Consider the following 25,181-nt stretch of genomic DNA (forward strand, 5'->3'; position numbering starts at 1 on the left):
CACAGTTCTCACTTGTTCAATCAAAAAATATACATGATTCACTTTGCTATGCTTGGAAATCTGTTTTTTTCTTCTTCTTCACTTTAACAACACAAAAATATTTCGATTAATATTCCAAGCAAGCCTCCACAAACATGAACAGCAGTTTAAAAGCTGTTGCCTGTAATGTTTAAAATGTTGCTCCTTTTACTTTTTTGTAAAAGGACAACTGTGCCTGCTGTCATAATCAGCAGGCATGACAAAAAATATTTTTTAAATTGATCTGTCCTTTTTCTTGGTATATCTGTCACTGAATATGGCCTACAAGCACAGATACATCTCTAAATGAAAGACGTATTGAGGTTACATACATAAAGCATAGCTCTTATTCAAATCAGTGACATAACTCAGTGCAATTCTCCTGTAGAACAACACACTCTAATTGCATTCAAGGCTTTCATTTTAATATACTAATGCTCTTAACATCACCAATTTCAGTTTATTGTTGTTACAATAAATCACAAGTTCTACGTGTTATTTTATTTCCATTCCCACTTATTTATTATTTTGCAATGTTGTTGATTTTTGTTTTGTGTTTGCGTTTTGGTTTTCCTTTTGCATACACTCCAGACGAGCGTTGATCCTAAGCCTTGTTCTGCTGGAGCGTTCCTCTCTACCGTCGCCTCCAGCTTTCCCAGTGTGAAGCAGGGCAATCTGCTGGCTCTTCTTAGAAAAGCAACCGTGACAATAACCCGCCACATCATTATCTGCTGAATCTGATCACATCATATCATAACTTGATGTCTATATTGTCAGTTAGTTGGATTTGAATAGGACTGTGTTTGATTGATTTGGATGAATTTGGACTGCATTGCAACTTTTGTAAGATTTAAAATTGTTTGCAGTTTGGATTTTCTGTAATGTTTCTACTTTGAGCTGACTACAGTGCTTTGCATCAGATTGTAAATAATTCAATAATGATTTGCTTACAATTTGTAGTTTCGAGCAACCCGTTGTTTCAAATTTTGTGTTGGTCCATTTCTATTTTCAGAGATTTTTAATGTTTCCTGTGCTACAATAAGCATGTGTCCTGCTGATCAGACTGATAACAATAGATTGATAGATTGGGTTTGTTAGTTGATGACATAGTTGGAAATCTGCGACTGTGAGCGGGTGCAGGAAATCAAAACGAGCATAAAGAGTAGTTTAAATCATCTCCAGCTGCTCATTAATCCGATGTGCTTTGAAGAAATTAAATGTACTACGTCTGCGTATCTTTTACCGGAGAGAGAAGTCAAAATACAGCATCGTCGTGGTGAACGGAACGTCTGGGCGCGAGCCTTCACGGGGCGGCGTGTGGGGGGGCGAGTGTTAAAATGACGAGGGGTACGTGAAGGCAGCACTAATTGCGGTAACCTGTCTCCACAGAGGCGTCTCACCTCATTCCGGAGAGACGCCGCCGCTCGGCTGGCTCGGCTGCTTCCTCTGAGTTTCCAGTGAAGAATATCGGAGTGCTTTATTTTTTTTTTCTGGGTTGTTGTTGACGAGGCATCATCCTGAGAGAAGACTTTCGCTCCAGCTTCAGTTGTTTCTCTGCTTGAAGACCTCTCAGTCTTAAAGATGAGCAGTTTAATGGCGTGTAAGGAGCCTTTTGGTGAGTACCAGGCTTTGTTCATGTCACCTTACAGTCTGTTGCTTGCGAACAGTTTTATACTTTTTTTTTTTTGTAATAGTGACCCTTATCAGCACCCTTATGAGCAACATCCATGTTGCTCATTATTCACATCTTCTTAAAGTTGTTTATCAAACGATACAGTTAAGTTCAATTTACTGGCTACAATATTTCTATTTTTTATTTTATTTTATTTTTTGTACCACCCTAATGAACTGTTAATAGGCTACTTAATTATCATTTTTTGTGAAATGTGGTCGGAAGCCAGCAGATGTGGAAGTGAATGAGCGGGCAGGGTTTGACTCACTCCAACCAAGAAAGTTTCCAGTTTGAATAAATTTCCTCCTTCAGAAAGTGGGGAAACCCACTGACCTTTGTCCAGGTATTGCTGCTATCACATTTAGACGTCTGCCGAAGCTGCTCTCTCACTGTGACCTTCTGGCATCCTGAGTGGAAACAAATCTACGCAGTTCAACCACACACCAGGGATGTGGTGTCCAGACACACAGGAGGATGAACAGACAAACTGAGTTGTCATCCTGTAGGCGACAAGACACTATTATTTCCTGTTTTAGTAGCTCATGCTACTAAAACAGGCATGAGTTACTAAAACATATATATATATATATGAATCGATTACAATTAAGAAGATCTCCCCTTTTCTGTTCATTTGAATGACAAACTTTTTGTCAGTTCAGTTCAGCAGGACTTGATGGCTCTCACTATAAGTTGTTACTAATTGAAGCGATACTGACGTTTATTTTATATTCCGAATCAGTTTTGTTCATAGAACACTCCGTAAGTCCTCTTAAGGCGTTTTTAGAAACGAGAAAGCCAGTTCAAGTCATTCATGGAGACAGATTCCGAATAAAGTGCATGCAATTCAAAACGATTCAGAGTTATCAAGCAACGCAAACACAGTCAAGTTCAGTTTATTATTCAGATTAGTTCATTCGTTTTCTGTCTTAAGACTCTGCGGATTCCATCGGATTCCATTGAATCATCATCTTGCATCATTCCCTCCTTATGGATCAACATGTTGCAAGATTTTGTTGTTGACTTTACAGGAATCCTTCATACTGAGCATGCATGCAATGACAACAAAAGGAAAAACTTTCCTTTAACAAGAAGAAACCTCCAGCAGAACCTGGCTCGGTGTGAGCAGAAATCGGCCACAGCCGACCGGGGATTTATGACGACAAAGCAGGCAGGCACACAAAAAACCACTGAAGTTCTGAAGTACTTTCTATTTTGGAGAAACGTAAAAAGCTGACAGTTATTACTTCTTTAGTGGCTTCATCTACAAGAGAAACAAAGCTAAATGGAAAAGCTCTGAGCTGGTTTCCAACGTTGTAGGATCAAGGAGAGTACATACCGTTAGTCAAAGTGAAACCTTCTGTCTACCAGAGAGATGAGATTAAACACTGAAAGGCAGGGAAAAGTATGTCATTGAACGTTAGGTTCTGCATCAGCTGCTGTCTCGCTCTGGGAAGGTGTCACAACTAAGCAGGACGCCATGCTAGGCATGAGCAACATACAGGGTATATGGTGGAAATTGTAGACATTTGGCCCACGATTGAGATCTGTAGTCTACCGGCTAATGCTTGTTGATGATGTAACCGTAATCAAAACAGAGCAAATGGGAACCACCATGGCTGAGAGCCTAATGGAAGACCTCATTAAAAAGACAGGGGCGAAAGCATAAATTATCTGGACCTGGCGGTCTTAGCACGACGCTCACAATAAGCACAGTAGATGTCATGGTCAGATGGGTGGAGGCAATGATGCATATCACGATATGATTTGTATAAAACTTGCAATAGAGTTAAAACTGAGTTTTTCACTCAGTTTTGTGGATATTAGTTGGTAATGTTTAATAGTTTGTTTTTTTTATGATAGGCTCCAGCTTAATCTCAATGATGACTCCCTGGTTAAATCAAACATACGTAAAAAAAAATTAAATATATTTCTCTATATGGAAACACAACAACTTTAAGGTGATGGATGTCTGCGTGAAATCCTCCCTTTTCTTCCCAGTGTTGTGTCTGGAACTTGTAGATAGTTGCCCATTCTTTGTTTCAAGGTGGTGAAACAAAGTGCTTGTATTTCTTATCTTCCACACACTTTGTAAATACATTTTTTTTGACAGCTTAACTCTTTTTCTGTCTTAAGAGACGGGGTCATTTAGACCTCAAGTTTTTACCCTGTGCGGGGTCTCACTGAGCCGATGCGCGCTTTTACAAGGTTTGTTTTGGAAAGACCATCAGATCGTCACCCCGCCCGACTGTGACATTTGCCGTGCTCCTCCTGAGCATCGTGATAAGACTGCTGGAGGTCTGATAGACGGGTTCCATTGGACCCATTCTGCTTTACCTCTCCATGCGCTTTTATCCCTAGTTTTCTCGCTGTCTGACCGTGACATCAGCCGCGCTTCTTCTGAGCGTCGCGCGAAGACTGCAGTCCAAGACCTGATCCAAGTTTAACCTTCAATAATGTAGCACAGTGCTACATTATTGATTTACTTACAATTTATAGTTTCGAGCAACCCTTTGATTCAAATTTTGAATCCCGCTTTAAAAAGGCATGTTTTGCACATTCCTTTTTAATGAGCACTTCCTTTGTGCTCTCAGCAGCGCTGCTTTCCGCTTCTTCTGCCTGATGCATGTCGTCATCAACAAGCATTACCGCAGCACCTCTTTATCATAAGCCAAATTTCTATTGTTTCTTTGGTATTCTGTTTATATCTCGCATTCCTACTTTTTACGTGCTTGCTTGCGAGAAACGGTACAAGTACAAACCTTTTCTTTATATTGTGTATTTGTGTCAAAGCCAGGTAATTGTCTGAAAGTCACTTGTACTATTTTCAGTTATCTGCACAAATTCTAACAAGGTTTATATTTATCAGCCGCTGTCTTCTCTTAAAAAAAAAAACAATTTCCTGCCCTGTGCTCTACCAGTACACCACAGAGGTTGATTACCTCCTGTTGGTTCAAGCATTGCCAACTTTGTTTTCCTGCCCATGGTTATGTGAGCAACTTACGGTCTTGTGTTTGAAGTTGGATGATCACCATAATCACCATGTTCTTAATCATACTTCAGGTTAGCAGGTGTTGCAGGTGCAGTCCAAAGTGATCCAAGCATGAACAGCAGCTCCTTCAACAATTACTGCATTAAATCTACAAGAGGACATGTATGTTTTTTTTTTTTTTTTTTTTTTTTGGGGGGGGGGGGGTTTAACACTTATTTTTGCACCAAAGCTGAGTGAAACCACACCTGCACCAACATGTCAGCTAGAACTCAGTGATGATTTCACACCTTGCAACTCTGTCTGTGGAATCATGGAGAGAGTCAACTATCACCTCTTTAGATAATAATCTGAGCATTTTGTCAACTTTTATGATGCATTAACTTGTAGGTCAGGGGTCATGGTAGCAAATATTTTCAGGCCACCCATCTAGCATATGGTGACAAATAACACCCACTGCAGAGAATAACTGGCTGTAATTCAACACAGAGGTTAAAAACTACCTGTAGGTGAACTTACAGATCGGACGGGGGTTCAAGCATCATTATTATGGCATTTTTGAACTAAACACACTCTACATTTCTTCACAAAGCAGTGCCCCGGCGTTTTGGATTGGTCTGTTTTGGTTCCAATTTTTTTTTTTCATCTATTTCCAAAAAAATAGGTTTGATATCTTTGAATTTGGAAAACATCCTTGCCACATATGTAGAAAGAGTCTCAGGAAGTCTCTAAAGCCACAAGAGTTTCTCAATTTTATACGCCATTATAGGTGGCAATTGCTAGCAAACTGGTACACTGGGTCGTTTGGTGGACAAAGAACCAAGGTCCTGTGGAGCTGGTTGGTAGTCCAATGACATTGTTGAGGCTGACAACCCCAAATTGTAAAACCTGTAGGCAAACATTTTCTGGAAATTGTTTGTAGGCAAACAATTTCCAGCTAATTAAGAGATCGTTTCTGTTTCATAAAGATGGGCGTGTTTTCCCTCGTGGTTAACAATCAGCTTTCTAGACACAAACTAGCAAAGAGTTTAACGTTTAGTTTAAATGTTCTAATCTTAAGGGTTTGCCTACTATCTTAGTTTGTCATTAATAGTTTAGTTTAAAATAAATACAAAAAGCATTCACATCTACTATATAGTAAATGATGACACATTTGCTCTAGATCCTTGTGTAAATGCAGTATAATAATTTTTATTTATTTTTATTAAGACTCAATGTGAATTCCCATTTCTGGGGGAACTAAAACCAAGTTGCAATGATATAGGATGTTAACATTGAAATGCTCAAGGATTTCTGGCACCAAACCCAAATGAAAAACCTGTTCCCCCCCTCACCTGTGGGTGCGCTGCACCAAGATCCCCTGTGGGAAACAACATGAAAACCTCAGAAGAGGACACTGAGCGTAACTTATTTCTTCACGAAACGTAAACTAACATGAGTTAGTTCAGCTATCTTTAGCTGCTCTTCTGTCTTCCAGTTCACTTAGTCCTTGGAAATGTCACTTGTGATCCTTCTCTGCTCACTCATGGTGATGCTGAGTTTTGTGACAGCATCATCTGCCCGGCTGTGGTTTTCTGAGCCTGACTCTTCATCTCAATCCATGGTTCTTGCAACCTAGAGGTTTTCCTTCAATTGACCCCTTTGTAAAGACTGACATTACTGAGTCATTTGCTTTGTTCACAGCCAGTTGTTACCCATTAAACATTAATCCCTGCTGTGATAACTTTGGAAAAAATAAAGTCATGCAAAATGCAGATGTTCCTCGTTTGTGGGATAAATAAACCCACAAACCCATTGTACTTATATACAAATATAAGTACAATATTTGTATATATTGTACTTTTTTTATATTGTGTATATGTGTCAAAGCCAGGTAATTGGCTTTATCTGATTTCTCTGTATTGTTTATCCTCTGTTTTAATTGATTATCTATGTTTACGTTATTATAAATATTGGTTTAGGTTTAACCATATGTTCTTATGTCAGTTCAGCCTGTGCAACAGCTTTTTTAACATCACTGTTGTTAGTGACGAGGAAATGATTTTATTAGTTCAATAGGGCTTTTTGTTCAACTTTTAAAACATTTTTGTCTTTGTTTTGTAAAGTTGGATATAAAAATTCTCATTTAGTTGACAAAAATGACTTGGATATATTACATATAAAAATTCTGATTGGGTTTGTTCATACAGCAACACACCCATGAAACAGGTTGATGTTGTGATTGCTTATTACATTTATCTGATTTCTCTTATGGAAGTCTTCAGCACATTTTGTTTTTTCTTAAGGCTCGGTGTTCAGTTTTCTGAAAAACACCAGTAAAGGAAGGAGGAACACAGCTTGGTTGATTCTGAGTATCTGAGGAAAAGGGAAACTAAGATACAAAGACAGGACGGAGAGCGGTGCTACCAGCAGCAGATTCAACATGACCAAAATATAAAGTGTCTGACGGTTTGATATCAGAGAATCATCAAAACCTAATCTCAGAATGTATTATGAATCACTAATGTAACATACCACACCCTGTTTCACTGATTTACTTAAGTTACCAATAATGATAATGGACATTGTGGCTTACAAATGTCATTAATGTGAATGGGTGAGATATTACACTGTTTCACTGTTTATGTGCCACTTTGAAAACTGATCAAAAACTCAACATCTGTGTTGATCTGTGTATTGTGAGGGCAGGTGTGCTTTACAACCAGTCAAAATGTGCTGAAACAGGATTTGATCATCCCGCCCCGGCCTGATGCCTTCTGATCCAATATGATTCAGACTACAGCATATCTATCTGTGTTTCCATTGGAATGGCACAAATCCATCCATCATTAAAACACGTTTATTCCCATATTGTTGCTGGGGGGGGGCTGTCTCCACCCGTCATCGGGCGAGAGGCAAGATACACCAAGGCCAGGTCGCCAGACCTGGTATTACAAAACTACATTTTCTTAATGAAACACTGCAATTAAAAGCACCATCATATTGTATTGAAACTGGTGAATTTCACAAAACTGCAATGAAAAGGCTTTTTTTCATATTGCAGGAGCAAAGTATACAGCAGAAAAGCGTTTCATTCCTTGGGCGATGGGCAGCTGACTTCATCTCACAGCTTCACTCAGTTCATCAGAAGTTGAGTCATTCGGAAGTGTTGAAACTATAGCTCTTCTGTAAAACCATTGACTACAGTTTCCCCAAAACAGCTGCCAGTGTCTCCTCTGTTGGCTTCTGGATGATGGGTGCTAGTGTCACAGCTGAAGTCCGAATATAATCTCATGTAAAGATTTACATGATTATCAATAGCCTGAACAAACTTAGTGACTGCATTCACTGCATTTCTTATTTAAAGGAAACACTGTAATTGCAAAAGTAAGTTTTTTTTTTTACATTAGCAGAACATCAACAACTGTTATACTATTACTGTAAGAAAGCTACATCATGTAGTTTACATAACCAGAGTTTAGTGGAGCGATTCCTTTTGAACAGGAATAACCTTCCACCAGAACCAGGTTCAGATAAAAACATGCTGAAGATTAGGCATGTGTTCTGGATGCACGTGTTAAAAACGTTGAAGGTGTTTAGACAGCCACCCTGAAGACTGTGACAGAGCTCAGCCAGGGGAAGCATTGATGCTCATTTTGCATAAGGTTAATGTTGCTGTTATAAGTCACTCCCCTTTGTTCCAGGAACCTGCTTCATGTTCTGAAAGCACACACAGCCCACAACCAGAATGAGTCAATGTAACACAGGAGGGCTTGCAGTTTTTATTGTGGGATCATGAAGTGAAAGGGGCTACAACCAAAGGAATCCAAAGAAATTTGGGTAGATTTGTGGTTTCTTGCACCAGATATGCAACAGGACGTGCATTTTGGCAAAAACCTTCTGCCTCCCACCCAAAACAGTGGGTTTCTGATGAAACTTGTGCTGCTAAACCAAAGTGTCAGATTGGATGAATGAGTGCAGGTCTTTGATTTTCATGTCTCTGCAGGCCTCGCACTACCACACCTACAACCCTCACTGTGATTAAAAGCATCAAGCCACTTCAAAACACCACTTACCATTTTTAATTCCTCCTTAGGAACATATTTGACAAATTGCGTGTATTTACAAGTTTCAGTTTCTTAGCTCTCGGAAAGTAAAGAATGGCTAAAGAAAGTCTTTTAAAATGCTTTCAGGAAGTATTCATCTAAAGCCTCGGTATTACCAGCCGACCGACTTGCTGATGGGAGAAACAAGTAGAGCTCCAGGGTGTTGACAAGTACCTTCTTGTTTTTTGCTTTTGAGTTTTTTTTTATGTATGTGATCTATTTTGATCATGTGACATGTGACTAAAGAGATAGTATAAACATAAACACACCAGCAAATACTCTGACTGTTAGAGACACACTGCTGACTGACTTTGTGGAAGTGGTGTGTGTGTGTGTGTGTGGGGGTGTGTGTGTGTGTGTGTGTGTGTGTGTGTGTGTGTGTGTGGGGGTGTGTGTGTGTGTGTGTGTGTTTATAGCTCCTTTCAGTCTAGACACGCCGTGGTCTGGGTCAGGTATTCGCATGCCATTCACCTCCATTCATGTGTGGAAACAACCACATGTCAAGCAAGGGCCCACTTGGCTGCTCTTTCATAGCAGACTTGGGTGGTCAAAACAGTGAAAAGCTGGGTTCACCTGCATGGAATTACGGCCCTGAGCAATGAATTATGATGTGGTTTATATTTCATCTCTTGAACTGTATCCAAAGCATGCAGGTACATGCTCTCGCATTCCCAGTAAAGCTGAACAATGCTCCACTGATCTTGGCTACAACATACATTTGATAACAAGGTGCCTTAAACTAAAAGAAAAGCATCGGCATGTAAGCCCGGCCTAAGTAAGTTTAGTTTCAGGTATTGAACTGAAGTTTTGGGATAGATTAAGACTATCATCAGTAACTTTGACTGTTTTTGTTGGGTTTTTTTTTCTGTTTTCTTCTGAGCTTTGAAATCTGACTCTCCAAATGTCATGCAGTTCATTTAAAAAATATATTTCAAGAATTTTATGTTGCAAGGGTCATTGAATATATTTGTGAGGATGAGTCTTGCACCAAGAGAAGACAACTACAGTGGAGGAAATAAGTATTTGATCCATCACTGATTTTGAAAGTTTGTACTAAGGTTGATGATTTTTTTTTGGATAGCTTCATGTGAGAGGTGGAATATCAAAAAGAAAATCTAGAAAATTAAATAATATCTAAATAGAAAATCATTTGCATTTTGTTGAGGGGGATAAATAACAACTTTATTAAAACACTACAGGAAACGTCTGACTGTTGCGCTCGAAAATAAGGGTTTTAAATGATCTGTTGCTGGGGGACCAAATATTTATTTCCTTCAATGGAATTCAAATTCATTTTAAGTTTTCATTTCATGTCAAGTTCTTCTTATGATATTGTATGTCTTTTCATATTGTTCTTTTTTTATTTTAAAGAAGAAGAATGTCATACAATTATGACACTTTTAAAGCCAGTAGGGGATCAAATACTTATTTCCTCCACAATACATAATAAAACAAGTTGATCAAAGAGAGACTTTATCTATATTGATAGGCTGCCCAAACCTAATTGTGTCATATAGAAGGTTTCTTATGGTGATACAAAGTCTTTGTTTGTGGCACTCTGGAGATGTATAGTTAGTTGTATTATACATATTCATACCAGTCAAGTCTCCTATTTTGGCCGGGAAAGTACCGTACTTTACTCCTCTGTCTTAGCGTGCTCCCATATTAGGATTTTCCTGTACATGTTCTGTATCGCAGTATTTACCCTGCTCTGTCAATAGTTACCTCTCAATCATTTAGCAGCGGCCGGTAGTCTTACGGTTGTTTCCCATATTCGCCAAAACCCTCTTCACTCCCCGGCAGTATTCTCAAATCCAACACTTCACAGGTGTGTAACTTGGAGCCATACAGAAAACAGATTAAAAACCATGTTTGATTAGAAACTAATGGAAAGATTAATATTCATAAAGATTGCGTAGGTGTGAGGAAGCTAGAAAGTCCTGCTGTCAGAGTAACAGAGAAATTCTCAGAAACTGAAACAAAAATCTTTTTTACTGATTAGAGTGAAATAAATTGTGAATTGTCTAGTCTATACATGGTGCAGATTTCTAATCCTGGTTAGACTTGAAATCAAATGTCATTCTCTGCTAAATCTGCTACAATTTGAAAAAAAGCAGCTTTTTCTGTTCAGCCGCTTAACGTGAACTACAACTTGGTTTCTCTTTTGTCTTCAACCAACCAGGGTCTTCTTTGGTGGAACCCATTTATTTTTAAGCTTCGAAACTTCAATTCAAATTCATTGTGAAAATACTTAACTCTAAGAGAAATTAAATCGCTGAGGACGTTGATGGTAGTGTGGAGAGTGATGCTGTGAACAGGATGGATTTTCTGTAGCAATTAGTTTTGCAACAAATCTGAGTTGTAAAAACCTAAGCTGTTGCTGTGTGACATGGTAACGGCTTCTTATCTGAGCAGCACTAATGATATTTCACAGCAACATGTCCCAAATGACACTATTAGTTTTTGACACCTATGCTATTCCACTTCTTTTGCTTCTTAGATCTCTGTCTGGCCGCAGGGTTAGCAAGCCTCTCCGGGATTTTAAGTCGCCACAAAAATATTTACTGAAACCTGAGTGGGTTTTGTGTTTCCACTGGTGTTTTAAGTTCAGTCGTCATCAAGCTTCCAACTGCATTCTCAGCTGCCCTGACCTTATTGTGTTCATGGATTTTTGTGCATATCTCTTGATTTCAGACACAGAACAAAATGCCTAAACGCAACTGAAAAAGAAACGTTAAAACGATGCCTTTGCTCACAAGTATTTTGTGAGCAAGCGTAGCTGATTTGATGGATCTTAATTATACAACACATAACATCTGAGACCTATGACCTTCTTTTGCAGGTTAGGACTTGTAGTATGGTGTTCTACCTAATCAAACGTCCTCACATGGTGTGGGGGAGGATGAATTTCATTTAATAAGCTTCCATTTGCCGTAAGGCTGCCCTTTCTTCTTGATACACAGGTGTGGATCCTATAGGGAGGGCTAAGCAAAGATCAGAAAATGATTCCAAATTCATGCATTGTCTCCTTGCAGTGTCAATAGTATTGAGTGTATGCATTCGATTTTCATATTGCAACATGGATTCCAATCAATCAATTTCATTTATAAAACACCCAGCAGTTCAAAGCGCATCACAGAAAAACTAAGAACTGACCCACAAGATAAAAACGAACAGCATCCTCTCCGCTCCAGTGTGGAAAGTCCACAGAATGTATTCCACAGTATCATAAGATAATAAAGAAATTATGCTATGATGACTGGATTGGAAAGTACGACTTTTGTGGCCTGAAGCAATGACTTAAGTGTGAACTAGTTGATCGATGTGCTAATTTACAGGCATTCCTGCTTTCTCAGCATCTCGCCGTAGTTTGTCAAAGACGGCCTTTATTAACGGCGATGTGCATCATTTGAATATTTTAACAAAGTGTATCAAAATGTATGTATGTGGTTGTTTTAAATGCCTCTTAAGCACCTGCTGCGAGCATGAAGGGTGATGTTTTTTTATGGAAACGTTCTGGATGCACTGTCTGCTTTGAAACAGAGCCCACACAGCACCATGTGGTTCACGGAGCTGCTTGGCAAATCCAGCTGAACAAGTGACAAATTTTAATGTCATTCTAATTGGTTGAAGGGATTTCCTCTTTCTACCGAAGATCACTTAAGCAAAATAACTCATGATACAGAGAAATCTATTTTTCACTTCCTTCTTGCTCGCTACATTTTCCTTTAACATATTTACTTACCAGTAAAATGCACACAGCCTTGTTGAATTATTTTTAAATAAGTTAAAACTAATTAACAATAAAAAACAATGCGCGCCGTTAAAATAAGCCATACAGGATTAAAACAGGATTACTTTTTTACTTGGACATTTCCAGAGGCAGTTGGTTTGTTTCTTTCTAGAGATGACAATAGTGAAAGTCGTGTGGAAGCAAACTGCATCATTGTCAACATTTCCTAGTCGTGTGGGTTTGTACTAAGCGGATGTGACAGTGGGGATTTACCTTTTTCTGTGTTGATGTGCTCTGGCAGTCACCTCCTGACATCTTTGCCATTTACAAATGTTACCAAATTTAGAAATCAACTGCAAGTGAGATTAATACACATTTTAATTTGATTACCAGTAGGTGGCAAAGGCATGTTTTTGCATATAAGACTGAACGGCTGATGCAACATGATTCCGTATATGCATCAAATTATTTAGACGCAAACAATTTTTGAACATTCTTATTGACTGAATTATTAAATCCACGTACAATTTTTATTATTACAATGTACAACATACCTTGACTTGCTGAAACCGGGAATATAAAGGAGTTTAAGAAATTCAGCCGTTAGAAGTCGAGTGCGTTTTTAAAATGCAGTTCACATTGGAAAGAGGAAAAAGTATCTTGAATGCAGGAGGAATATCTTGGTGTGTCTTACGCTTGATTATAGAGCCCAAAGGACTGAATGCTCCAGAGGGAGTTACTGAAATAAAAAAGGATCTCAAAAGAAACATAATATTTAATATTGCAGAGCAGAAAACAATTAAAAGGAGGTGAATGCATGGTAAACCAGGGCAAGGAAACTGGAGTGTACATGTAAAGAAGGTGTAATATTGACCTGGTGCAGATGGTTTCAATTCCATTTAGTTTATTTATGTATCGCCGGTTCACAACAATGAGGCACTGTACAAAAAAAGCAATCTCAATTCGATCACATATTCTATCCAATTCTTTCCAGTTATCAAACGATCCATCAATTCAACTCATTATTCGAGTTTGTTGAATTAGTTTTCTATCTAAGGAAACCCAGCAGAGCATTGTGTCGTTGACTTTACAGAAATCCTTTGGACCGAGCGTGCATGAGGCGACAGTGGAGAGGAAAAACTCCCTTTTAACAACATGAAACCTCCAGCACAACCAGAACCTGGCAAACTGAGTATTATGCATGTGTTTGGCTGTCCAGGAGGGCATCACACCCAGACAGAACGCCAAACAAGACGCAGCTTCTATGGAGAGGGAAAAAAACTGAGAGAAAACACAAATTTAACAACATGAAATTGCAGCAAACAATGTCAATTGGAGCAGTGTAGAAGAATAAAGTAGCAGAGTGTGGAGAATTTCACATTTTCTTCCAGTAGCGTATTCCCGTGGCAGCATAACTACAGAAACAGCTCAGGATGACTTAAGCCAGTCTAACTATAAACTTTATCAAAAAGGAAAGTTATTTTAGGCTTAAAGGGACAGATAGCTGGTTCCACAGAAGAGGAGCCTGATAACTAAAGGATCTGCCTCCCACTCTGCCAGCAGTAAATCTGCAGTCTTCAGAGTCTGATATCTAGGTGAAATGATATAGAGGTATCTAACTTGCATGCAAACAAAGTGCCTCAGTTGTTTCTTAGTTATCAATTTTTAGCTTTAGAAGCAACAGATTACAGCCTACGATCCTGATAGGATCTCTATCAAAACTGACCTGCCGATTCCAATTTTGACCAATATTTATTTATTTATTTATTTTTTGTCTGAAAAATTGCAGAATTTGTAAACGGCGAGGTGAATATTGTTAACAGTCATACAGATACCTGGTGGCCCAATCTGATCTACCAATCAGGGACAGCGGCTGATCATCAGATCTGTGCAGATCAGAGCAGTCAATAAGATTAGCTTTTAATGTAAGTATTGATGGATCATCAATCTCTAAAAATTAAGGAAATCTTTAGCTGATTTAGCTGATTTATTGACTAGTGTAGAAGTGTTTGATAAGTAAATATTCCTCCTGTGGTGTTTGAAGCTAAATGCAAAATTGATCTCTTAAGCAAAAAAAAAAAGGCATCTGATGAACAAATAACTTTGGAACAAAGGAACATTCAGTACATGAGTTCACTGCTCTGCAATCAACCACTTGATGACTCATTTAAAATGATTGATGCATTTTGTTGATCTTTCAATAAGGACTTGCATATTTCACAGTTTTTGGAAAAAATCATTCCAGCATTTCAAACAGGAAGTCAGGACTCAGTGGAACTATTGCCCTTTGTCAAGGTCATCAGGCTTATCTCAGGAATGTGAAAATGTAGTAGCACAAGTGATGGTATTTAGGATCCAGATAGCTCCTCCACCTGCAGCAGTTTTGGCTCAGACCAGGTTGTTTTTACTGAAAACTGCTCCCTGGATCAGCGTCTGATGAGTGATGGATTCATCGGCCATAAGACGGCATTTGAATCAGTAGCTTGCTTTCATCTAAAATCTGATTTTATCATTTCAACTGAGACAATAAGCTGGTTTACATCTAGTATTCAGTTAGAGGCCCAGTGCCTTAAAATAAACCAAGCCATATCTGCAGTTTCGAAGCAAAGTCTTTTTATAAATAACACACCTTTCGTTAGGTCGTTAGATCGTTAGGTGCCAGCTGTCAACTCTGTGCAGATGATGCATTTTTTTTTTACGCACCTGATGAGTCTCCTAACAAAGCTGCAGAGGTATTATTGTCCAACTCTATGTCTGACGTCCGTCGACTCATCCAAAATCAGATGGTTCAAAAGCAGTGGCTCTGTGCCTTTTAAGAAGAAAACTTGATTTAAAGGGATATGTGATAATCATGTTATTAGATCCCCCACTTAAATTTGATAAACGTATGAAGACAATCTCCCACACAAAAAAACAGTCGCATTATTTGTTTCAAACTCATCAGAAACCACAAACCAAATTAGGCAGCAGTGCAATGCATGCATTCTATGATTTTCTGTCAAATGATATTGACATGACAGCATGAACAAGGAGCAAGTAGTCTGAAGACATTGTTTAATATCTCTTAAAATGAAAAGTTAAGATTAACAGTGAAAAAAAATATGGAATAAACTGATCAGTATTTTATAGTTTTTACTGTTAATCTTCACTTTCCAGTTAAATGAAATGTCCAGGAGCAGCTGTTGTGAACTAGCCATGGCTGTAAACATTATGACGCAGGAATGAGATTGTTTTAATCTGCTTGTTGCATCTGCGCCTGTGAAACAAGCAATACGATAAAAATAAATAGTGTAATTTTGCGTCAGAGTGTCATCAGCTCCTAACAGTTTTGTCCGTGTCATGACCCCTCGTCGTCAAAACAGATACTGGAATTGCGTGGACGTGTATTAGTGTGTATTATATCACTGCAGCTGATCTGACTGGTGTTCAGCTCCTCGTCTTTTTTCCTCTGTCTGTAGCTGGACAGCTGAAGGTAGGAAACATTTGATAACTTAATCCTAATTGAAGGTTTCTGTTCAAATGAGCTTTTTCTTGCTCAGTGAGTGTAACTCAAGAAAGGCCAAGCCTGGTCTTTGTTTTGGAGCTCTTTGGATACAATGACTTACAGTGACGTGGGGTGATGAAGGCCCACATTGGCCCTTCCAGGTATTTTCTGCTGATGAAAAGGTTCCTTTGTGCTTCTCTCCCAATACCTGCCCAAATGTCGCTGGTAAAATTCCTCTTAAGGACCAAGGTTACCTAATTTTTTTCTTTTTCTTATTTCCTTTTGTCATGATTTTCATGCTGAAGAGTATTTTCTTTATTTTTAGTTTTTTTTCAAATCCAGGGAATTTTTATATTCACCTTGTAGATTAGATCCACCCTCACGGGTTGTACGCGTGCACAATGTCGTTGTTTTCACAACATAACAAAGCAACATGGAACAAAACGGTATGTCATTCAAATTGGTGCTTTTCGATCATCTGGAATGGAAATGAGACACCTCTGGGTTTTTTAGAATTCCCCAGGGTTTTTTTTTTCCTTTTGCTTTGGATCTCTTACATCTCTGCTCAAGTCCAAAGCGCTTGGCGGATTAAGCAAATGAGGTCTGCTGACGTGTGTACAGTGACTCCCACTGTTCATCTTGCCAATAATTGTTGTTTAGTTCTGCTGCCTAAAGAACTACATTAAGCACATCATGTATGGTTCTCCACTGCAGGAAGTGGTTTTCCTGTGTTTTGAACAAGCGATGCGTTGACATTTTGTGCAAAGTTATTGAAATGACTGGAGATTAAATGAACACGCTTATGTTGTGTTTCTTTGTCATTCCAGACAGAGTCATTTCTGGGCCTGTTGAGGACACGGACACCACCAGCTTCGTGGCAAAGTTTGTAAGGAACATTTTTAAATGTTTTCTTCATCTCTTCCTGCCATCAGTGAACCATGCCACTGCTGCAACTTGCTCCCTGTCCAGTTTGTTTTGTGATGATTATGCATTGTTCTCTATTAGAAAGCTTTGCAAAGTCTTGCAATAATCTGCTAAGAAATGTACCAGAACTGAACACACTGTGCTGCCGATGCCAGAGGGCTCATCGCAGAGCAAGTCATGGCAGGCTGCCCTACGTCTCTGCGCACAAGAGAGCCGTTTTGTTCGTCCTTGGCAGAGGCAGAGCTTCTCTTCCTTAATTAGTCTCAGCTTTGTTCACATGTAATGTGGTCATGTTTGTCCTTGTCTCTCCTGCAGTCCTTGGAGGCCAATTATCCTGTCCAAGTCACAGACCCTCACGGTAATAAATGCTCTCACAAATTTGGTGTGTTGTGCTCAGCAGGTGTTGACAGTTTTAGTCAGGATTATAATGTGCTGCTCCAAAAACCCTAAGGAGTCATTGAGTGAATTAAAATATTACTGACAATTTATTTATTTCAAGAACTTCATCACCGAGTGAAACACATTAAATGGATTAACCACTCTTGGGTGGAAATCTGAAAGGCTTTATTTTTGATGATTTTCCACTCAGGTAATAGAGATCACATTGAAAATTGGGATATTACATCAGATCAGTAAAAAATAAAAACAATTTTTAAAAACAGACTTAAGGATTAAGTCGTAAGGAAGAATATGTTTAAATACCTGCATCTACGTTATTTTCAAATGGTCCTTTAATTTGACATAAGGGCCTCAAATGAATGCATATTGTAATTTATTGAATATAACTGTAAGGAGTTACTAAGCAAAAATAAAAAATTGTTTTGGAAGTGATTCGTTGGAAGTAAAATTAGCCTCCTTTGTAAATTCACTTCCAGATGAGAGCTGTCCAATTCTGTCAGCTACATTAAAAATAAAACAGACACATTTGTTTTATTAATCATTTATTTGTCTTTCTACCTATTTGAGAAGTGACGATAAAGCAGATGCTGCATTTTCAATCAACATGGCAGAATGTCAAAAAGAATTAGAAGAAAAAAGAAAAAGAGCCCTTGTGTCCGTCCGCCTGCCTCCAAACACCAGCCTGTCTGTCAGTCATTTAGAGATGAAGAGTGTGTTCTGCAAATCCAAACTGGGTTACCTACAATAACCCACTTTGGCCAGAGTGTTTCCTGTTTTGAGAATTTGACAGAATTTCACACGAAGGTTGTCGAGCTTTCATTGCTTCTCAGAGTTAAAACGACTCAAAAGTTTCACGTTGCATTTCCAAACATGCAGACATTGCATTTTAGAATGGAAAAATGTTCTACTTTTGCTTTTACTTTTAACCCTCTTACTACCATCACCTCAACATTTTTAATTATTGTGATGGGTTTTTATTATTATTATTATTAATTTCTTTGTTCAAAACAGAAAAAATAAAATGAGTTCAAAGAGTGAAGATTTCACCCTCCTGTGTTTATGTGTTATGAAAATCTATCTTTTGCAAAACGTTTTGGGCCGGACCCCCAACCGGACCCCCAACCGGACCCACAGCCTCAAACGCATCATACATAACAACAACATCAGCTGATCACGTGTCACACGTCGCTGCAGTTCCTAAAGAACCACATTAAGGTTTCTCAAAACATTTCTGAAAAACGTTCCGTGTGGACGCGAGTGTTTCTGAAAACAGCAACCTATCTTAAAAAATTCAAATAAAAATCCTCCCCAGGTGTGGAGCCTCAATGCAGACAATATTTGTAAGAAATTACCTTGAAACTGTTATAGCAAAGTCAAAAACCGACAGTGATATGCACAGAAGGTCTTCAGTAAGATACTGACTGTTCACGGCTCACAGAACCCCGCCTGAGCTAAACCTTGTGTGCTGGGTCGATTAGGGTAGGTAAAGCTCAGACATTAGAAGAATGAGCTTTGACATTTATTGCTGAATGGTTTGATGTTTGTAGGATAAAAAAAAAGTCTACCAAAAGGTTCCAGTTAGAATTCTCTGAAGCCCAATCAGAACATCTGCTGGAACAGAAGTTACAAATTGAAAAAGATATTCTAAATAGAGCCTTGACGATGTTCTGTCTCTCTTCCCAAACAAGGAAAACGTCTAATCCTGTGTAATCTGCAATATTTTCCTGGCAGATGCTGTGACACTACATCTTAGCTCCATGGCCTCTGGGTACCTGCACCCCTCCTCTCAGGACAAGATCAGACAGGTCAGTCGGACCGTGGCGTTCTTTTCCTAAGCTATATTTGCCTTAGTTTGCTAGGACAGCATAGTGTTACCATTTGAAAGATTATCTCTAGGTTACGGTCAATCGCACTGAGGTTTGGCACGCAAAAAGAGCATATCGTAAAGACCTCAATTATTCAAAAGGTGAGCAGACGGATGCAGGGAAAGAAGAACTGACCGACTGTCCTCAGGAAAAAAACATGCAAAACTGCTGTAGTACTAGAAAAGAGGTTGTCATGTAAGGAATTTCAGTAATTACATAACCAGCGAATTGAGTGCGGTTTTAAGTTCTAAGTTTGAGTGGGTGTATGAAAAAAGGTTGCTTCGGCCGTGAGATTAAAGAGCGCAGCCGAGTCCTGTTCATGTTGAGAGTTCTCAGTGCTGCTCGACCAGCTGGCTTAGCAAAACTAAAAATCTATACAAAACACCCTGCAGTGTTGATTTGATCACTGAGAAACACAACCAACCAGCCTGTCAAATGCAGGGAGATCTAAGTCTGAACACTTTGGATGTTCAGAGGTCAGAAGGTCATTCTGATTCCAAAATTAGTAACAGTGAAGATGACGGTGTGAAAATCTTGGTGCTGTTTTTTTCTTTTTCAGCTAAAATAATGGAGTATTGTGAAAAAGAATTTATTTTTTTGTCACTCTTTTAAAAAAAATGTTCCTCGTATATTATATAGACTCATCGCACATGGAGTGAAAATATTTTTGTAATGTTGAGGATAATGGCTTATGCATAACAAAACCCCAAATTACACAGTCTCGGAGATTTTGAATATTATGTAAGATCAATAAAAAAAATGTTCAAAAAGAAATGTCAAAGTAGATCTGTTTCAATGCTCTGGGGGTTAAAGGTCAGGGGAGCTTGCTTTGCCAATCAAGCTCAGTACCACCATGGTCACTGCAGCAGCTGCTGGTACCTTTTGGAGTTTGGGTCGGAGCCAAGTCCTGCTGGAACCTGCTGAGTCGACTCGACTTTATTAAAGTGGACCAGAACCAGAATATATCATGGACTCTAATCTGACTTTAATTAAGGCTGAGGCAGCTGTTCTGTACAAATAAGAAAGTCTTTTGAGAATTTTTGAGTAAAATCTGCAATAATTATGAATAATGGAAAACAGTGCAGAGATTTGTTGATTTTGCGTGAACTCCCACAATAACTCTCAAGAAACCGAAGGAACTGATTGATATAATTTGTCGGTAAATAGACAAAAGCTGCATTGATTTGAGTGATTAAAACATTTAAGCACATTTAATGTTTAGTCGAGAATCCGGAGGGCCACATAAAAAGCTCTGGAGGGCCGGATTTGGCCCACGAGCCTCGAGTTTGATTTTATTTATTTATTTTTTTATCACTTTGAACTGTCAACATTCTGACAAATTAGGATTGTTGGTGGAAAGTTTTTCTTCCCCCCCTCCACGCCTCCCTAAAGAACGCACCTACCACACCTTCCTCTTTAGGTCTGAGAACGATGCGCAGCGTTTAATTCCTCTTTAATCTGTGCTGTGAGCAAACAGGTTGTGGTTTTGTTGCGCTGCGCAGCTGCAAGCTCCTCTAATAATAGAGCAGAAAGGCAGCTTCCCTCCGTCTACGGCATGCAACCTCCTCAAAGGGAGCTTTGATGGTGAGACGCTGTTAGGAGAAGTCGTCAGCTGAAAGTGGGGAAGAAAGTCTGACCCTTCACAAATATGTATTGATGAGACGTCGTCCCCAGGGGACGTGGAAGCAGAGCCTCGATGCGCTCAGAACGGTTTCTGCTTCGACACGTTTCGGTGCAGCAGTGATGGATTTACCGCTCCAAATATCCTCACTTCATTGATCTTTAGACGGGTCTCGTCAAATCATGAATTACATTGAGATGCATCAGACATACAGTTTATATTAAAAGCATCCCTTGGAGGTTTTATGTTATTTTTGTTGCTTTTTCGAAGCGATCATCAACAAAATGTCTTTTGTTATTTTTTCAATACAAAAATAACTTATTTCTGTAAAATGACAGTTAAATAAAAATATTTGACAAAAATAAGTGATTTGGATTCACTTACAAGTGGATTAACATTTGTTTAACACATTAGTGCAGAATTTTCTTAATGGATTCAAAGAGATAATTATCACCAAGTAATTGTAAAAATTATGTTATTATCCAAAATGATAACTACCTCTTTTGCAGGGAGGAGTGAATTAAAAAAAAAAAATATATATATATATATATATATATATATATATATATATATCAAGAAAATTAAGCCGTTGTTCTATCTTTGTGTGTAAGATATGAATAAATGTAACCTGTATGTTCTGTACTTTTAGCCAGTTGAAGATATGGAGGACTGCAGTTGCCCAACATCTACTTCACCAGGTAGTTTTTTTTTTTTTGTTTGTTTGTTTTTTTCACTAAGTTCAGTTTTTTTTCGCACTAATTCACAACATGTCATCTTAAGCTAGTTTACAACAAATGTCAGTTCAAATCAGTCATTGACCCTCGTTATCTCACCACACAGTCCAGTTTGGTTTCGCATCCAAACCGAATAAAAAAACGACAACAGCAGCTCCATCAGAGGCTCCATGTAGAAGAGAAACACAGATAAACTGTGTGAGTTTTGAAGTGAACATGGAGGATGAGAGAGAGAACAGGAAGTTAGTAGGATCTCAACTGGTGACTGCAAGATAGAGATGATTAGTAATTAGTAATCATTTATTTGGAGCTGCTAATTCCTACAGAAACTGGCTGGTTGAATAAATTTAAAACTACAGCGTTATATGTCCTACTGATTTTCTGAAGATGTACTTACAGTGTTGATGAATAAAATGATTACTCTGTTCGTCATGCTGTTCGATTCGGGCCGGGTCCCACAGAGCCTCTGAAGTGAGCTCCTCTTTTTGTGCCTCCTGTGCTCAGACTGTCCCAAACAGCTGCAGATTCTCGGCAGCCCTTGTGAAAAATGCTGCTGCCCGGCGCCCCCGCCCAAGATCAGCGACCTCATGAACGACAAAGACCTGCTGGACGTGCTGCGGCTGAAGCTGGACCCAAACCACTGCACCATCAAAAACTGGAAGAACTTTGCGAGCCGCTGGGGAATGAGCTATGACGAACTCACCCTGCTGGAGCATCGGACCCAGGGCTCCCTGTCTCACAGCCCCACCCAGGAGTTCCTGCTGCGCTACAACCAGAAGACGGTCACCGAGCTCACCGAACTGTGCCGCATCTATCAGCGCATTGACGTGCTGCGGCTGCTGCAAAGCTGGATAGAAAAGGACTGGCCGTCACGTTGGCAGCAGACTCACTAATAAGTTGAAGAATGTATATTTATCTGTTTGTTTCTTCTCCCAGGGTGTACATGTTTCTCCCCTTTTATATCTTTTTGCCTCCAAGCTACAAGTGTTTTTTTTTTTTTAGGCAAATTCTTAGAAAACGAACGTTTGAAAAGATAATGAACTGAAAAGGGAAGAAGCGTGTCAACATTCTGACCAGCAACACTGACAGATGTATAAGTAACAGAATGATTCATATCCTTCGGCTCGCCGCCTGTGGTGTCGCTGCTCTTCCCATGTAAAGTCAGAACAAACACTCATCAAAAGAGTTGCTGTGTAGTCGAAGAGAAATGAAGACAACAGTAAGTGAGATTTGTATCTGTAACCAAAACACAGCCGACTCAGTGAAACTCAGAACTATTGCTCGTGTCCCAAAGGGAAACTAAATGTTGCCGCAACTGATATCATCCACGTATCTTCAAAGAGCTGCAGCGAGTGGCGATGCTGCAATGCTGCGGGCAGAAAGGTCCGCTCGCTAGCCATCAGTGAAACAAGAAGCACAAAACAGTTTTTCACAGATTTAACACCCATGTTTGGTTGTTGTAGTGGTTCGCATCGTCGCCTCACAGCAACATGTTCTATAATAAAAGCCTCAGCTGTGCAGCCTGTTCTCTCTTTGTGAATGTATGGATTTTCCCCTGAAATAATACTTTTTCCACAAATGGTTGACGTTAAATTCCTGTTAGGATTGTAAACTGTCGGCTGTCTGACACACTGACCAGGAAATACCTGATACTTTCTTTCCTGTTGCTTGCTTTGATAAAAACCTCTCCTCCTATTGTAAAACTAGATTGAATATAACTGCACAAAAATCACAGCTCCATACTTATTAGAATTTTAAAATCAGTTCAGTACTTTTCGGTAGCTTGAATCAAGACAAATTTCTGAAATAAATTACATTTTATTATGTTCCAAACATTAAAAAAGCGAAACGTTAAGAACTGACTGGAGATTTGGTTGGATTTTTTTTCAATGAATGAAGTACATGCAGGCATAGCCAATGCTATATTGTTGGAGACAACAGTACAGCATGGGCTTACCCTACCCTAATATAGTCACTTGAAAATGGTCAGTGTTCATATTTAATATCTTTTAAATGACATTGTGCCCATATTTGAGAATAAAACATGTTTAAATCACTTTGGAGTCGTTTTGCCATGTCAACAACCTAATGTCCGAGCTGTACTTGAATGTAGCGTGGTTGATCTCCTCATCAACCAACTTACATTTATACAATGTATGGCTGGATGCTGCAGGTAGCAGTTTGGGCGTCAGGAGCTTCATGTTTAAATATTTTGTACGCAATGTTTCATGCACAAGTTGTATAAAAATGAACGTTGCATGAAAGCATATGTAAATAAACCTCTGACCTGCGACAGCGACACAAACCTTTTCTTTGGACAATAACTATCTGACTGCATGGTTACTTAATTCAAGCAGCATTGAACCCAATGTTTTTCATGACTTTAATCTTTTATTGTTACAAACTAATTGAAATGAACCACATTCAGCCTAATACAATAGTGAAACGCCTAAAAGATGTGAAAACATAAATTGGATGAGAACAGCAATATGTGCAGACGTATCTATATGTAGACACGTGTGCACATAGATACATTTACAAATGTGAAATGTAAATGTGAACCAATGCGTATGGAATGCAAATGATCTCACTGAAAAACAAAACGGGGTCACAAAACGGGGTCAGGTCAGCACTCCACACAAGTCTAATATGATTATTCTTAAGGTGGACAGATCACAAAAAAGCCCATTGATTACTGTATAAAGATTCACATGATTGTGGACGAGCGGCAGCGTTGCTCTGCTGGACGACGTCACCAGAGGAAGTTCTGGGGTTTTATTTATAAATGTGGTGTGAAAACAAACCTGACTGCCACTTTCCACGCCAAGACTGTGAGCTATAAGAACGACAAACTTGGTGGGAGAATATGCTGATGTGCTGACTCTTTACTGTAGACATTTACATATAGAGGTGACACTTGTGGAAGAAATGGGAGAATTAGGATGCAATTTTAAGAATCTCTGATATGTGGAAGTCAAATGTGATGTTTAGTGGCACAATGGTCTGGTCTGGTTTTCTATTGCTTTTTCATGTTGTCTTGCAGTGCTCTCTTGAGTCTTTCCTCTCCAATGAACATATTCCTGTTTTAATTAGTGTCCCTTGTCCATGAGATGTAGATGAATTGCTGAGTCTAGATTTCCTGGCTTGGCTCTTCTATGTTTGGCCATCCTTTAGCATTGGTGCTGTTTTGTGTATCTGGTGAAGAGCTCTGAACATTGGCTCCTCTACACGACCAAACTGCCACCTAGTGTTTGGGTGTTTTACACACCAGACCTGAATCTAAAGGTGCCCAAGAAAAGGCTTTTCTATTTTATTGTGTGGATATAAGTGCTGGCTTCAAAATGCACCGGTACTTTATGCTTCATAAATATCCTTCAGAGTTTCTCTGATAGCCCAGTCACATAAGGATTGAGAAAGTTTCTTTGCCTCTTTGGCTTTTCTTATTCACTGGACTGAGTTTAGGCTTGGAATCTGGATAGAAGTTTTTGATATTCACAAAAACTGGCATTCTCCATAAATATTTTTGGAGAATTTAGTAACACTTGCTCTTTATTTCCCAAAGTTATGCGGGGGAAACCAAATATTTCAGCTGCCTGAAATAATTTGTTCCCCCTCCATAACATGGGAACAAATCAATTTGCCTGCAAGTCTTTTACTGTG

General features: G+C 39.0%; 1 protein-coding gene across 2 annotated transcripts; it reads left to right on the top strand.

The window, feature by feature from the left end:
* The first annotated feature begins 1,400 nt into the window (after nt 1-1,400).
* edaradd (EDAR-associated death domain) lies at nt 1,401-23,577 on the top strand. 2 transcript variants are annotated; one of them, XM_055030304.1, is made up of 6 exons: nt 1,401-1,633; nt 16,806-16,864; nt 17,218-17,260; nt 19,033-19,106; nt 21,437-21,485; nt 22,026-23,577. In XM_055030304.1, exons 1-6 carry the CDS (start codon nt 1,600-1,602, stop codon nt 22,412-22,414), a joined length of 648 nt encoding a protein of 215 aa, XP_054886279.1. In that variant the 5' UTR covers nt 1,401-1,599; the 3' UTR covers nt 22,415-23,577. The 2 variants fall into 2 exon arrangements, with proteins under 2 accessions (XP_054886279.1, XP_054886278.1); XM_055030303.1 differs by lacking the exon at nt 1,401-1,633 and having other exon boundaries at nt 16,769-16,864.
* The last annotated feature ends 1,604 nt before the right edge of the window (nt 23,578-25,181 follow it).

This window comes from Poeciliopsis prolifica, unplaced genomic scaffold, assembly GCF_027474105.1.
Source record: "Poeciliopsis prolifica strain line A6 unplaced genomic scaffold, Auburn_PproV2 SCAFFOLD005, whole genome shotgun sequence".
NCBI classification, from domain to species: Eukaryota; Metazoa; Chordata; class Actinopteri; order Cyprinodontiformes; family Poeciliidae; genus Poeciliopsis; species Poeciliopsis prolifica.

Coding starts and splice junctions, on each gene's coding strand:
- edaradd (XM_055030303.1), top strand. CDS start 16,769: ATGAACACGCTTATGTTGTGTTTCTTTGTCATTCCAGACAGAGTCATT. Junction 16,865..17,217: donor CCAGCTTCGTGGCAAAGTTT/GTAAGGAACATT, acceptor TCTCTCCTGCAG/TCCTTGGAGGCCAATTATCC. Junction 17,261..19,032: donor CCAAGTCACAGACCCTCACG/GTAATAAATGCT, acceptor TTTTCCTGGCAG/ATGCTGTGACACTACATCTT.